The sequence below is a fragment of the Athene cunicularia genome (genome assembly GCF_003259725.1).
Source record: "Athene cunicularia isolate RWA chromosome 6 unlocalized genomic scaffold, athCun1 chr6_part1, whole genome shotgun sequence".
Taxonomy (NCBI): domain Eukaryota; kingdom Metazoa; phylum Chordata; class Aves; order Strigiformes; family Strigidae; genus Athene; species Athene cunicularia.
This window is the reverse complement of record NW_020799105.1, coordinates 511363-526310: the sequence shown is the minus strand read 5'-3', so window position 1 is coordinate 526310 and position 14948 is coordinate 511363. Positions and strand designations below refer to the sequence as shown.

General features: G+C 38.2%; 1 protein-coding gene across 4 annotated transcripts; it reads left to right on the top strand.

The window, feature by feature from the left end:
* Positions 1-149: 149 nt before the first annotated feature.
* On the top strand, positions 150-6238 carry RPS24 (ribosomal protein S24). 4 transcript variants are annotated; one of them, XM_026850971.1, is made up of 8 exons: positions 150-209; positions 934-999; positions 1345-1554; positions 2030-2140; positions 2265-2267; positions 3016-3033; positions 5171-5206; positions 6041-6238. In XM_026850971.1, the coding sequence occupies exons 1-6, from the start codon at positions 207-209 to the stop codon at positions 3019-3021; spliced, it is 399 nt and encodes a 132-aa protein (XP_026706772.1). In that variant the 5' UTR covers positions 150-206; the 3' UTR covers positions 3022-3033; positions 5171-5206; positions 6041-6238. The 4 variants fall into 4 exon arrangements, with proteins under 4 accessions (XP_026706772.1, XP_026706773.1, XP_026706774.1 ...); XM_026850972.1 differs by lacking the exon at positions 2265-2267; XM_026850973.1 differs by lacking the exon at positions 3016-3033.
* Positions 6239-14948: the final 8710 nt, after the last annotated feature.

Sequence of the window (14948 nt, the reverse complement as noted above, 5' to 3'; positions counted from 1 at the left end):
GCCCCGCCGCAGGCAGCAGCCTTCAGCCCAGAGCCCATCAGGCACACGTGAGCCACCCCTGCCGCCACCTTCCGGGCCGGCTCTGAGCTGGACACCCCTACCCATGACTCCGCCCCAGAGCGAAGGGCCCTTGCGCCGCTTTATGATTGGCTGCGGCGCGGTCCCTCTTCCTTTTTTCGCTCGGTGGCAGGGAGGCAGTCGCCGCCATGGTGAGTGGCTGGTGCTGGGGAGATGTAATCTGTCCCGTGCTGTCGCCATCCTGCCCTTGCGGTGCTCCCGAGCCGCCCGGCCCTGGCGGGCTGGCCTGCCCGTAGCGGGCTGTGGGGGTATGGTGGAAACTGTGGGGGGCTTGTTCTTGGGCGAGTCGCGGCTCCTGCGGCCTGGCCGCGGCGCGTCGGTGCCGGTTGGTAGGAGCGAGCTCCCGGCGTGGGCCGGGGCGTACCCTTGGCCTGCTGTGCTGCTGGTCGGCAAGAGCAGTTCTCCCCTGTGGTAGCAGTGTAGCATCTCGCCTTTCTTAAAGAGTTAAAGGGTCCCTGTGGATTATATTCGTGTCGTAGTCGTGGGGCTGTTCTTGCCTAGAAACACTAAGGAAGTAGTAGCACAGGGGGTTGTACTGTTATAGTGTTTGGGCTTGTAATCCATGTATTTCATCAAATGCTGCTTCAGTTGTTCAGAATGCTGGAGACATGTATGTTGTTGCATTCTTTGAAAACTGATGACAAGCCTGTTGTCAGTTGATGTGTACTCAAAGGTGCATATCAAAATGTGCTTTATGTGGTTATCTGTAGCCAGGGACCAGTCTGGTTAGGTTATGAGTTCACTGTGAGCATTGGAGAGATCACCGACTGTGGCCATACTGTGCATTATTTACATATTTACTACATTTGAATTATGTTTGTCATTATTGTGTTTTCTTTGCATCTTCTCTTGCAGAATGACACAGTGACCATCAGAACCAGGAAGTTCATGACAAACAGACTGCTTCAGCGCAAGCAGATGGTAAAAGAATACAGGAAATTGACTTTAATTATTTGTCTGTTGGTTCTGGGCTGCAGGTGGTTTTAGCCACCATAAGGACCCTCAGGAGTTCTGGTTGTAAGGGCTTAAGGTTTAAATGTGTTGATGCATGCTGAAAATCAATGCTGATTGTGAGGTAGTGAGCTGTTTTGTCTTTTGAAGCAGGAAACTGTTCTGAATACTTTTGCATCAAATTAATAATACTTTCTGCTGGTAAGGTGGGTTAGTTTTAAGTGTTAAACTTCTGGTAGAGCTGTGGCACCTGACTGTTGTACTGGATATTGACCTTTTCTTGCTTTTATGCAACTGCCAAAAATTCCTTCTTAGGTGATTGACGTTCTTCATCCTGGGAAGGCCACAGTCCCCAAAACAGAAATCAGGGAAAAGCTGGCAAAAATGTACAAGACAACCCCTGATGTAATTTTCGTCTTTGGCTTCAGAACTCACTTTGGTGGTGGCAAGACAACAGGTTTCGGCATGATCTATGATTCTCTGGACTATGCAAAGAAAAATGAACCAAAGCACAGGCTTGCCAGGGTAGGGTGTTTCTGGTAACTTTGAAAACAATTAGTGTCGGTTTGAAGTGTTCAGTGGTTCATGGTTTACATGTATAAAAAGTGTTGTGAAAGTACTGCTGGTGCATTGAGAGTTATATAAGAGGTCTTAAAATGGTATAGGCTAGCTTCTACATTTGCAAAATAGGTTAACTTTTAAATTGTTGATTATAGGGGAGTTGTGAAGGCAAAATTGATGGTGCCAGCAATGTCTAGGAGTAATAGATAATGAACCACTATGAAAGGTCTTGAAGAAGCATGGGAGAGGAGACTGATGCACATGCTACTTAAGTGCTTACATTCTGTGTTGAATCATTCATTAGTCAACTTGTCTCAATACTTAGCTAATATTTCAAATTTAAATGCTACTTGAAGAGTCCAGAAATAGTGAAACTTAAATCTAGAATTTACTATCAGTGAAACCAAGTTAAATACAACTTTAACTCTTTTTGTAATAGCATGGCTTGTATGAAAAGAAGAAGACTTCTAGGAAGCAGCGAAAGGAGCGTAAGAACAGAATGAAGAAAGTCAGGGGCACAGCCAAGGCAAATGTTGGTGCTGGCAAGAAGGTAGGATGAGAATGTCTGTAAACTAGAGTGAGCATGCTGCCTTTGAAATGTTGGATTAGAAATTTTTCAATAGAATAACATTGTTTTTCTTCCTATTTCTTTCACCTCTTCTACTGGATAACAGAAGGTAATCTGTGTGGTGTATAGCTTCTTACCAGCTCCGTAGCTTAGTTTTGCTCCTTGCTGCTGCAAACTTTGCTGATACACAACATGAAGCAATGCTTCTTAAGTGATTTTTTTCTACATGTTATTTGAACTAAAGTTAAACTTTCATAAATCTAACAGTATTGCTCTAATCTCATAACTCAGCCTTGCAATATACAAGTTAGATATTCTTAACACTTGTTACTCAGACTACTGGAATATGTAATGCTTACTCCACGAAATTACTGTTACTTATGGTGGTTTTTATAGTGGAGATTTGGTGATGGATGTGTGATGGTGTAGTCAGTGAGGACAGCGTGTAAATAGAAATAAGGTAGAATTAGCTTTATCCTGGTTTTAAGCGACTGATTCCCAAGATAGTGGGATTTTTTTCCCCCTTGTGAGAGCTGCTTATGCTGTGGGTGGGACTTCATACAAGCTTGTCAGGTGTGCAGCTTAGAGGGATTCAGAGTTCCTCTATCATTAAACAGAAAAGCCCACCAAAACTGAGGAATAGCCTGGGTGTGAAGAAAGTCATCTTAGCAGCTTTTTGTACTCGGAAGAAATACTAAGCTCTGCAGTTAAGTGGTTTCTTTCAGGTGTTTTAACAGGGGAAGTTAGAGCAATGGGTTTTGATGCTTAGCTCTGTAGCTGCTTTAAGTGATTTGATATCTTGAACTTTAGTAATCTTCACTTTTGCTTTTTTCTATTTTCTTGGAATACTCCATCAGAAATGAAGTATCTAGCAGGTACTGAAAATAAGCATGGATTTGGTGACTGAATCACTGAAACTCGTGTCCATCCTTTTAGTTCAAGCACTGTACTGCCTTGCATGCACACATGTTCGTTTTAAACTTGCTTCTGTCCTGTAAGGGTTCAGATAACTAAATGAACTTTATTCCATGTGACTTAGAAGTAAAATTTGGCTAATAAGCAAACAAGATTTCTGAAACTAGTGAAACAACACTAAAATAATGAATTACAAATTATAAGTAATCAAAGAAACTCAATGCTATTGATTTTGAGGCATTGGTTCAAAACACCCCAAGTTCTGAATCAAAGTAGTACAGTGCAATTGCATGTGTAACTTGACCTTTGTGTGACAGTAGTTGTGCGTTTTTATGAAAAGTAAGTCACATCACTGCTTTGTGCATTTGAGATGCTGGTTGGAAATGACACAGTTATCAGTATCAAACTGTACCTAGCTATTGCTCTGCAAAATTCCAAGTTAAGACACAAACGGCAGTTTTCAATTCTTGAAATTAGATTCTTCACTTACTGTATAACAGAAGTTCTGGTTGTTGTTGGATAAAAATAAGTGTTGCTGCAAACTACTGGACAGGATTTGGAGCCCTTTTCCTTTCTGCTTTAATACCGCATTAGTAATTAATTCCTACGGTTGTTTACAGTGTAACAGCACAAATGATCATTTGGTATAGCAGTAACACTAATGTACACTTCCTTGTCAGCATCAAGGAAGGCATTAATGTTGTTCCAGTAGTATGGATGAACTTCCCTTAAAGAATTTTGCACTTGAAGGTAGTTTGTTATTGAGTGTTAATACAAAACGGTTAAATGACTGTCACTTGAATTACTAAAGCTGTCCAGTTCATAGAAATTCTCTTAAAGTATATAACCACGTTAGAAATCAAGACCAGGATTGTGTGCTGTGATAATTATATAGCAGATGTGACTTCTGTATCAAGTGCTTCTCAAACTAGTGTGCAATCTTAGTAGTAGGCAAACTGTGTTTTGGATTAGAGGTGTTCTTAATGTCTTTTAAAATGATCTTTTAGTTGATAAGTATGCATGGGTTAGGTCTTACTTGTTCACCAGTTTTGTTAATCTTTGTGTCATTGCATTATATTTCCAGAAAGCACATAAATTTTGTAGTTAAAACTTGGTTGAGAAGAGTTCTGTGCTGCATCACAGAAGAAAAAGCTTATGAAATTCATTTGTGTCTTAAAGCTTTGTCTTGAAAGATGCATGGTTAAACATAGTGATGTGGCACATCTTTATCACAGCCATGTGGAGAAATTTTTAATAGGAGTCCTGTAATATGTTTTGGAGTCCACCTATACAATCTATGAAAACTGTGTAACTTGTTTATCTCAGAAAAGTGTAGGCCCTTGATTCTGAGATATTTTCAGGCAAGACTGTTCTAAGTTATGTACCATGTGGTTGTGAAATACTGAAATGGTGAATCACCCTAGTTTTTCTTGAACTGTAAGTCAGGCGTCAACTGTGCTAATGTCTGACTTAAAGCTTTCTTCGGTGCTTCCTTTTCATTTCTCACTCCTTCTGAATTCCCATTCTGTTTTCCTTGCAGTTTCAAGAAACGCATTTTAAAGTAGTTTGTGTTAATGTATTCTGTAGCTCTGTAGTTTGCTGAGCTCGCATAAAAGTTTGCAACAAGTAGATGTGGATGTCCCTCACCTAGTGTATGTTCAGAGCAGTGACCCATGTACCCTGGGATACCAAAATGCAAAACCCCCACCCTACCTTTTAATGACACAGATGTAGTGCTGACAGCCTTTGACATGTGAGTTTTCCAAACGGTTATGTTTTTAAAAAAAATGAATCACACAGAAGTGTGGATGGGTACGCACTTTAAGCCATTGTAGCCTTTAGGTATAACTGCATTCTGAGTATTATTAAAGCTCTAGACAACTATTGACAGGTCCCATTTTGAGTTTGAGGGAATGTGGGAAATCTAAGTCTTCAGCCTCTATAGTAGGCAAAACTTTGAGGTTTTCCTATTATATTTCACTGTAGTAATTGAAAAAAAAATTGAGTGTCAGAAGATAGAGCTTTGAGGCTTTTTACTACAGTAGTAGAATTTTGATGAAACTGTTCTCTTAGTAATTAAAGCTTTTTCTTTTTCAGTAAATTAACATGCTTCACATGGAAAATGGATAACAGGTATGACTTTAGAATGCTTTGTAATGGTAAACATTCGGTAGTTTAGACCTCTGTCATCATAGTGACTACAATGTTGATTTACACAAAGACTGGGGTACTTGTGCTGATCTAGAACCCAGTGCAAGTGTTTAAGACTGAGAGACTTAAATGTTTACTCTTGTGCTTACTACTCAGTTGATAATTTGTGACTTCCACTTACATGAAATACCTGATTAGTATAAAGACTGAAATAATAAATCAGGCAGTTCAGATTTACTGTTGCTAAAGCTGTTGATTATTTAGTCTTACTGTAAACAAGGCTTACATTTTCCTTTTGTAGGTATGCTAAGGAGAGGCTAGTACACCTTGTTTTTTATTCTCTTAGATTGAAGTAATATGATTTCTATTTTGAGGACAAACTTCTGTTGTTTCCTTTTTCAAGTAAATTCCTTATAAAGAAACCTATATCCTTTTGTGTAAGTCCTAGACTATATATTTGTATCTTTACTGCAGAAACAACTGAGTTAGATGTGCTGTGGACTGTGGTTTTATTACAGATGGTTTGAATGACTCAGTTTAAGCAATTTATGTAGTCTGTCTGGGAGCTGATGTAGTGAGTATAATGTCTTAAACAGAAAGCTGAGAGAGCAACTGTAGCTTGTTGAGGTCTTTTACAGAAATGGTGTAATCTAGGCTCTCATTTATTCCCATGACAGTACTGTGAAATTTTGAACATTCTAAGAAAAGCAGTGTGGTTCACTTAACTTGTTTGAGAATCAGTTTTCAAGCTCTATAAATGTATGAGTGTAAAAATTGTTCTAATTGTATGGTACTGATCTATCTTTTCCTTCACAGACTACATTATTCTGTCAAGATTTAGAGGAAAAATTATTCTGGAAAGAAGCTGCTCATCTGGCTTTAACATCAAATAAACTATGTTAATAAAATGCTGGTTTGCCCTTTAGTTTTGATTTGAAAGCTACCATTTTGTAAAGTTTGATAAATTCAGCATTGGTGCACTGTTTGCACCGTATTAAAATTTTTCATAATTAACCAACTCTTGGTTTTGAGTATCGATTTGATGTGAATTGGAGCTTTATACAGGTAATAGTATAACCTAATTCCAAGCATGCAGTGTGTTCATGGAGTTGGATATGCTTTTGTCACCTAGTGTTATAACTGTGAATTGGGAAGTCCTTTCAAGATGTGCTGTTTGATTGCCTATGTTATATAGACCTATAGAATATAGCTAAAGGGAGAACAGAACATGTAGACAGAAATATTCAGAGCTGCATAATTCCACAGTTAAGATTCTTGCTAGTGAAGGAGTCAGAAGTTACTTGTCTTCCTGAGTTGTGAGGACAGGCTCTGGGATCTGTCTCTAGTCTGCAGACTGTGTAGTGTTCCCCTAACTTTTCATCTGGTAGTGTTAGACAAGTCACTTAAGATTGGATTAATGTCTGATGAGGCATGCTCTATGCTAGAAGTGTGGGCATTCTGGAGGAGATGTTTTAAGTATCAAGCAAAATAGAAATTTTATATTTTAAATAGGACTGAGACAGAGTGGGCAGCTCTAGCAGCTATGATGAAGGCTCTGACTTGATAATTATGAAAGTATTTTTAAATTGTGCTACCTTTGTACTGAGGAAGCACATTGTAACACAGGTAAGGCATTTTTAGCATTTGAAGGCAAAACCAACAACCCTGTAATTAGAATTATTAAAGTGGTTGCAGAAGGATGCTGTTGTCCTAAACTTCCATAAAAGACCTGGTAAATACAGGTAAAGCACTTAATGCCTCTTCTAGTACCCTAGTGGGGTTTGCTGTTGTCTGCGTTCAGCAGCATCACACTTTTAGCTGTGCAGTAAACTTTATGTACCTCGTGCTATAGTGTTTCTGTCTTTATTGAGGTTAATAATGGATTAGGAGGCAGTTGCCCTGGTGAAAGGATACATACTCCAGTGTCTTCTAAATGTAGGTGAACTAGTGATATTAGGTGACAGTGAAACGCAGTAATTGCTTCTAAAATTGTAGTTTTGATTCTGAAGTTGTGTGGAAGTTCAAATAGGCTTTTTACTTGGCAGACAGACCTTCAAAGATAAGTATGTACTGGATATTTTTCCCAAAGGTAAGTACATTAAATGCTGAAGAATTGATAAAGGGGTGTTAAAAGTGGGATTTGTGTACTTGGATACAGTATGTGCATTGGACTTCTGAGTCTCTAGATATGTTTTGAGTAGGTGACAGTAAATTTCTGACAGCCAAAAAAATTGTAAGGGATTGGGAGCAAAAGTTAAGCACATAAAGCTTAGAGTTAGAAACTAAACCTGTTTTTAAAGGTAATACCTGCAGTAAACTCTGTATATCATGTTCAACATCAAAGGAGAGGAGTCATGATTTTAAACTGAACAATCACTAGGGGGTGGTGTGAACACAGTGATACGAATACAAGGAAGACTTGTAGAGCAATTTTTCCTAAAATAGGCTGAAAGGAAGCTGAATTGTCCCCTGACAAAGAGGTCAGCTTTGAAAATACACTTTAAAAATAGCTGTGTTTAGAATCTGAGGCTTTAAGTGATATTTTTGTTTCAGCTGGTTCTTCCTTGAGTTAGATGGAAACTGTGTTTCAGTGAAGACCATACAGTTAGTGTTTTCCAAATGTTTGCTACTTTAAAGCTTTAGAGTGCTGGAACAAAATCCTAGTTGCTCTTTTCCAGAACCTTCCTTACCTTAGTTTTAAGCCATCAGCAAACGATCCATAAATGCTGGCATAAAGGGGTAAATATCTTGCATAGTCTCGATGTTTTGATTTTACATAGTAAACAGTACTGTTCCAGGGGGCATGTACCTTTTGAAGCAATACTTAGTTCTTGAGTTGGGCTGATAAAGGTTATCTCTTCAACTTTGTGGTGTCTTACATGCTATTCATTATGGGTCAGTTTATGAGGTACAATAACTTTTTGAAGCAGATGGATTGAAATATGACACCAATCAATAAGCCTAATTTGATATTTGATATTCCATTTTCATGATTTAAGATTGACAGCAAAAAATACCTACTGAATCCCTACAACAATTGACTCTCCTTATTGCATGGTTAGGCTATAACTATGTATCCATACGCTTGTCCTTCAATATGAGGCATTAAGCACAAAGAATGGGCAAGGGGGCAAAATGTCATTGTGACGTAGAATTAACCGATCAGATCACCCTATTTGAGTTTTTCCACTGTTCTGCAACATTTTACTTTGTGGCTATCCTTTTCTACCATTCCACCTGGGAAATGGCAAGCAACTGACTAGCTGTCATCTGGAATCTTAGTGCTTCAAAAGTCTGCAGACATAAGCAGCTCTTCGTGTGAGATTCTGTTCTGTCAACATGTTGCCTTCATACACTACAGTCTAAGCGATGTGTAGCAGATGTTCTGTAATTCAAAAGTTTAATGCATGTGTCATGCTGTTAAATCTAGGTTAATCCCCTTTCCTGTGGGAGGTAAAACAGTTAAGTGGAAAGCATTGATGAACATGTATCTTCACTTTCTCTACCTGTGCGCTGAAGGTACCCTTTTATTTCCTGCTGATCTTGGCACATTCTATCACCTATAGGTAGTAGTCTTTGTCACTGTTGCCTGCTTTTAGACTTGGCTTGGCCCTCATATCAATATCTGAAGTAGTTTATGTATTTGACTAGTCTAGAGCCCAAATTAGACTGGGAAATATTTTTGGAGAAGGAGCTTGTAAATTAAACAATTGAGTAATCTCAAATTGATGTACATGGAAAGACTTTAACTCTACCATTTTACTACAGGACTTGTGGTATGTTTTTTTTTTTAAAAGAGATATAATTACCATGGAAAATGTTTGTCTTTTTGTAAGAAGGACTCAAAATTGTATAGGTGGACTAGTTAAGAGTAAATGAAGTCTTCCTGTGAAATACTTGAAAAGCTGTGCAGAAGCCTCAGGCTTTGACTTAATTGAAACTGGATGAACTAATCCAACTTGTTGCTGAGGTTCCACTTCTATGTTCAGTGAGATATATAAGGCACAGCCAGATAATGATGTCTTCTGTCTGAAGGAGATTGTCATCTAGAAGGCAAAGACCAAAACTACAGCAGAACAAAGAAAGATTTCCCAGGGAAGCAGAGTTAATTTGGAAGAGCAGAGATAGTATTTTGGCATCACAGAAAAAGATAACTGAAACAGATGAAAGATGGTAAAATTTGCCATCACCTGGGCAATGAGGTTATTTTGTCTAGGGAGAAGCTTCAGATGGGCTTGAGAACAAATGTTGAGAAGAAACGAAGCTGATACCAGTGGCTTGAAATAAGTGAGGCATACTATGCTACGAGTACTGCAGTACCAATAGGCAGAGGCATAAAAGGGTCATGTGGGTTATTTTCACAGAAAATGTGTCATTTAAGGAATAAAGTATACAGGCCACTAACAAATCTATTTGCAAGTCAAAAAAAATAAACGTCTAATTATTCTGGTCAGTTCCTGTAAAAAAAACAAAACAAAACAAAAACAACTAAAAAACCAACACAATTGATGTCATTAGCTTCTTACACAGGAATTAGAACATTGTCCTGTAGCACCTGTTGATACTAGATTGATACAGTAAGTTGGAAATTTGGTTGTGAGTGCGCTCTATTCATGTGCTTCTCTTTGAGTGAAATGATATATTAACTGCGGCGGGCGGAGGAAGCAAGCAGCCGAGTCAATGTGAATGATAGAGCAAGCTTCAACTTTATTGAAAGAAATCACACCTTATATAAGCACTCTACAATAATCATGCATACTACTCACAAATCTATTGGATACATGTAAAAGGATACATTATAATATCCCAGCCCCTTGTGGCATCTCAGGCATGTTACAACATCTTCTCTCTCCTGGACTGCCCTCTTTCCCAGGGTTGTTTACCATCATACTCAAGGCCATTGTGTACCTCAGTTTCTTTCTTTGTTAACATAACAGTCCTTGTTAGCATAACTGTACCGTGTTTTTTTTTTTCCTTTGTTTACCTCAGATGGCTGCAATCAGTTAGCTCCTGCAGAGACCCATGGCCTTGCTCTGCAAGCCATTCTCCAACAATTAACTTTTTTTTTTTTTTTTTTTTTTTTTTTTTTTTTTCTTCTTTGATGGATATTTTGGTGGTGCTAAGAGACCAGATGACAGTAGTTAATTTTTTTTCTCTGAATGCTGGCAAAGTTTCATCTGAGCAGGAGAACTTTCCAATACAGGTAGAAAGTGCTTCTTTTGTTCATCATGTCCCTAACACAGTAGCAATAAGACTGAGTTATTCCTATGAATGCATTTGTTACAATGCCTCTAAGACAAAATGGAAAGGTTTAAGTAAGCTTTGACAAGCCCATGTCAGGAGTAGACATCCTAGTACATTAATGCTTTCGGACTCCTTTGCTTTAAATGCTGTAAGTGGAAACTTATGTCTTATGTTTGTTGCTAACATTTGTGAACTCTTAGTTATGTCTTAAAATTCCACAGGGGATTTTTTTTTACCTTCCATCTGGAATTCAGTAAGGCTCCTTACTTTAGTCTTGTCTCTCTATAAAGGCTGTGGCTAACAAAAGGGCTGGAAAAGTGGCTAAAAATATCCTGTGTATTAGAAGATAATTGTATTTTTTCCAGTTGTACTGGCCATTGGCAATCAGTACTACTATTAATAAAAAAGCTCCATCTTCCTGTTACTGCTGTTCATATACAGAGTTCTTAAATAAGGTCAAGTAGTGTGCTGAGGCAGGAGGACATTCAGAGCATCTGTGGCTTCTCTTAACACGGTAGATGTTATATAGACAACAAAAACTGTGAGTACAGCGCTTCACTGGGGCAGATGATAACAGTTGTATGTGTGTTCTTTGGGTTAAAATATAGCTGGTTATCTAATGAAGCTGGCCAGACAGCAAACTGACCTGCATTAGGAGAAACACGCTTCACTGCCTTTCATGATCTGATTTCATTGTACCGGAGCTGCTACCCTGCTATCATTTTCTGTCAATTTTTGCTAGCCTGTTTAAGCCAGACATAATTTGTGTTGATTTGATAACAGGTTTCAATCACTGATAATAAAACTTTTCTGTGACAAGTGACCTCAGATCCATATCTCCTGTACAGTATTGGCTCTAAGTAGAAAATTGGGACTGACACTTTCCTTTTTCAGTGGTTTCTGTCTGGTTTTACAACTGATGTGAAAATCACAATGGTTTAATATTTTAAAATTAAAAGGGGGAAAAGTTTATTTTAAAAATGTTGTTAATTAGTTTTTGCATAGTTTGTTTCACTGTTTCCTTTATAGTTTGGATCCTGCTCCAGACCATAAGTGAAATTAAGCCTTTTCATTATTATATTTTTAAATACAAACAATTATAACTATTATAAAACTGTTAGAATTAATGTTGTAAGTATTCTTCAATTGATTAGTTCTGGTTATTGAAGAAGGGTTGATCTAGACTCTACTTCAGGGATTTATAAAATAAAGACTGATGTAAGGACCTAGGATTGGGAGAAATTGCTTCATATTCAGACACAAATATTAAACTTTTATAGTTTTGAGGCGTTAATTAAAATAAGACGATGTTTTGCCTAGCATTGAACTCCATAGCGTGTGTGCAAACAAACACTGAAGCACTATTCTAATGCACAAACCAAAGCAAACATGGTGAAATAGAATTGTCTAGACTCAAGGTAATGCTGAAAAGTAAACATGTGGCATTAAACACGGCGTGAGTACAATACGCATCAAAATTTTTTCCTATTTTTATTAAATGTGAAGGCTCACATGTGTAAATATCTTTTAGTTGCCTTTCATAACTGACTTGTGCTTTAAAAAAAAAAAATATATATATATATCTATATCTCCTTTCAGTGTGGTAAATGATTGCTTTTGAAATGCTTTGTTTAAACAGTATTCTTTTGAGTCCTGGCAATACTTCATTGGTACAGCATGTCTGGTGACCTTGGTGAAAGTCTCACTGTAGGACTAAGATGCTTTTACAGAGGCTCTATCGTGGTGTTACACAGACCAAACATTGGAGAGTCTCCTTTGAAAAATCTATGCCAGTATTCAAGAGAAGTGCAGGCAATCGGATGGTGCTGGCAGGATGTTATCAAACACGAGGCTGGAATATTCCAGTATTCCCGCTTCACAGACAAAAAGCTAGAATGATAAAGTACAAAGATTATTTTTTTTTTAAATACCTGAGGGTTTTAAAAGCGTAAGTACAAATGTACTTGAGTACAAATAAATAGAACAGACTCTTTCAGTTGGAAAGGACTTAACAACGATCATCTAGTCCAACTGCCTGACCAGTTCAGGGCTGAACCAAGATAAAGCATGTTAAGAGTACTGTCCAAATGCCTCTTAAACACTTCAGCAGGGAGCATTGATTACCTTTCTAGGAAGCCTGTTCAATGTTTGACCACTCAGTGATGAAATGCTTCCTAATATCCAGTCTAAACTTGCCCTAGTGCAATTTTGAACCCTCTGTTAGTATAAGAATACCTCCTGCAGTAGTGGCTTCTCCCCACATCAGAAATCAAGCAAAAGTTGTGCTGGGGAATTGAACCTCAGTGTCAAAGTAATGTTTCTGTGAACTGTTGGCCCAGCTTTCTTCTCAGCAAACCAGAGATGGGACTTGCTTCTGTGGAAATGGCCTCAGTGAGAGGCTCAATGCACATGAAGCACTGAAGGCAAGAAAGCCTCAACCAGTTCCACTCTGCCTTAGTGTTTTTCTACAATGCAGTCCTAGGGTCAATAGCTGTGCAACCCTTAAACTTCAACCTAGCTACTAATCTGTGTTCGATGTTTCAGCCGGTACTGTCAGACTGATGCAATGCCCCTGCCTACAAGCAAGTAATTTTCTGGTGGGTTCAGATAGCTCATGAGATGACTCCTTTGTCTTAAAAGCTATCTTCAGGCTAGCTGGCAGTATTTTAACCTTTTCTACAGAAGAACTGTGTTAGATGTCTTGAAAACAGATTTCCATGCCTGAAATATATTTCCAATGGCTCATGTAGGGATTAATTTTTACTTTTGTCAGTGATAATAGACCAACATAATTTTGTACCCTTTTAGTCTCAACTCAGCTGTATCTATAACTGGCTGCTTAACTAGGGTGCACTCTTCTCTGTGGTTTACAATTAATTCAGAATGTATGTCCCTGTTTTCATTAGCAAAGTTCATTACTCCATAACATAATTTAAAGTAAATGCTTTGTGGGATCACTGCTGATTTTAATATTTTAAGAGATAGGGGAAGGTAGTTCTTCAGTCTTCCATCTTTTGCTGTCCCCTTAAAGAAGCCTGAGATTTGTTTAACCCATGAGCCTCTGCTTAGCCAGGAGAATAGCTTCTCTTCATTCAAGCTGCCTGTTGCACATGGACCATGCTTCTTTCTGAAACCCATCAGCCCTTTCCACTCACTCTTAGGAAATGCTGTCTCTGTGTGGCTGTGGCACTGGTACATTAAGAAGTATACACTGAATGATATTATCTTCATGTTTCTCATTTGCACCCCCTCTCTTTCCATCCCAGCAGTATCTCTTTGTTTCTTAGATTTGTTCTGCTCATAGATGGTTATTCTAGCTTTACTTTCCCATAAACTGTGTAGGAATGAACAATAATCACATAGTTTATATAAAGCTATTTATCAGTCCCTTTCCTAGTGGTTGATTAATGCTCCACTGGCACCTTTGTGGGTACAAGTGCCAAAAAAAGCCTGGAAGAACCTGAAGTTGCATTCTCCAGTGTTGAGGGAAGGTTGTAGAGCATGTTGTATTGGTGGTGTTCTGTGGATAAAAGAAGATACGCTTCCCAGGTATATAGATCTGCCACACTTCTTCAGTCTTACATTAACCCTCTTCAGTAAAGATACAAATAATTTCTGGAGGGTTTCTCAATGTAAAAAGCAAGCAAACAAAAAAATGCTAAATGCCCAAAACAAAAGATTTCAGTGCCTTACTTTTATTATAATTAGTAAATGGAGATAGAAGAATATTACAGCAGGCACTTTCCAAGTAAACACTATGTACAAGGCAATTCTGATGTCCATTCTTCAATTAATACTTCTTAATAACTTCAGTGACAGTTACAACACTACAGAGAACAGATCCTCCAATCTCAGATGTGGTGATGCTTTTCTTCTGCTTTTCAGCTTAGCTCTCCAAGTACTTATCACCCCGGCATATTTTTTTCATTAGTTTTACTACTTAGATATCTGTCTTGATGTGGTGCACAGGAGCATGTATAAAATACTTTTCATGGAGCTTGCTGACTAATCAAAATGTTTTTAACTGTTTTCAGTCTACAGAAGCTTGAAGAGAAAATATCTTTCTTTCCAGTGAAGATGCATACAAGAGAACAGTTTAGATTCTCAAAGAAATTGTGCAAAGTAATCCTTTAGCCAGCAGAGGACTGTAGAACCACACATCATGCAGTATTGATGCAAAAATGTTCAATCACAGAGAGTAAGGGGAAATCCCACGTAGCAAACCATGCAGTCAAGACAGTCTCTTAAACGTGGTAAAATATGGAAAAGGAAGGGCTCTTTTCTTTGTTTATCATTAAAGATTTTAATTTGGCCCCAGTTCCTTTGTCAATGAAGATATATGGGAATTTTGTTTACATTTTGAAGCACATTGCCAAGACAAGTACTTCATATGGCAAGTATACTGAACCTTTTGGGGGAACGACAACACTACAGAAATGGTGGTGCATTCCCTAAAGGAAAACATACTTCATTTGTAATG

Excerpts from the sequence above, each read along its gene's own strand:
- RPS24 (XM_026850971.1), top strand. Across the intron at positions 1,000-1,344 it reads TGCTTCAGCGCAAGCAGATG|GTGATTGACGTTCTTCATCC; the intron begins GTAAAAGAATAC and ends ATTCCTTCTTAG. Across the intron at positions 1,555-2,029 it reads CAAAGCACAGGCTTGCCAGG|CATGGCTTGTATGAAAAGAA; the intron begins GTAGGGTGTTTC and ends TTTTTGTAATAG.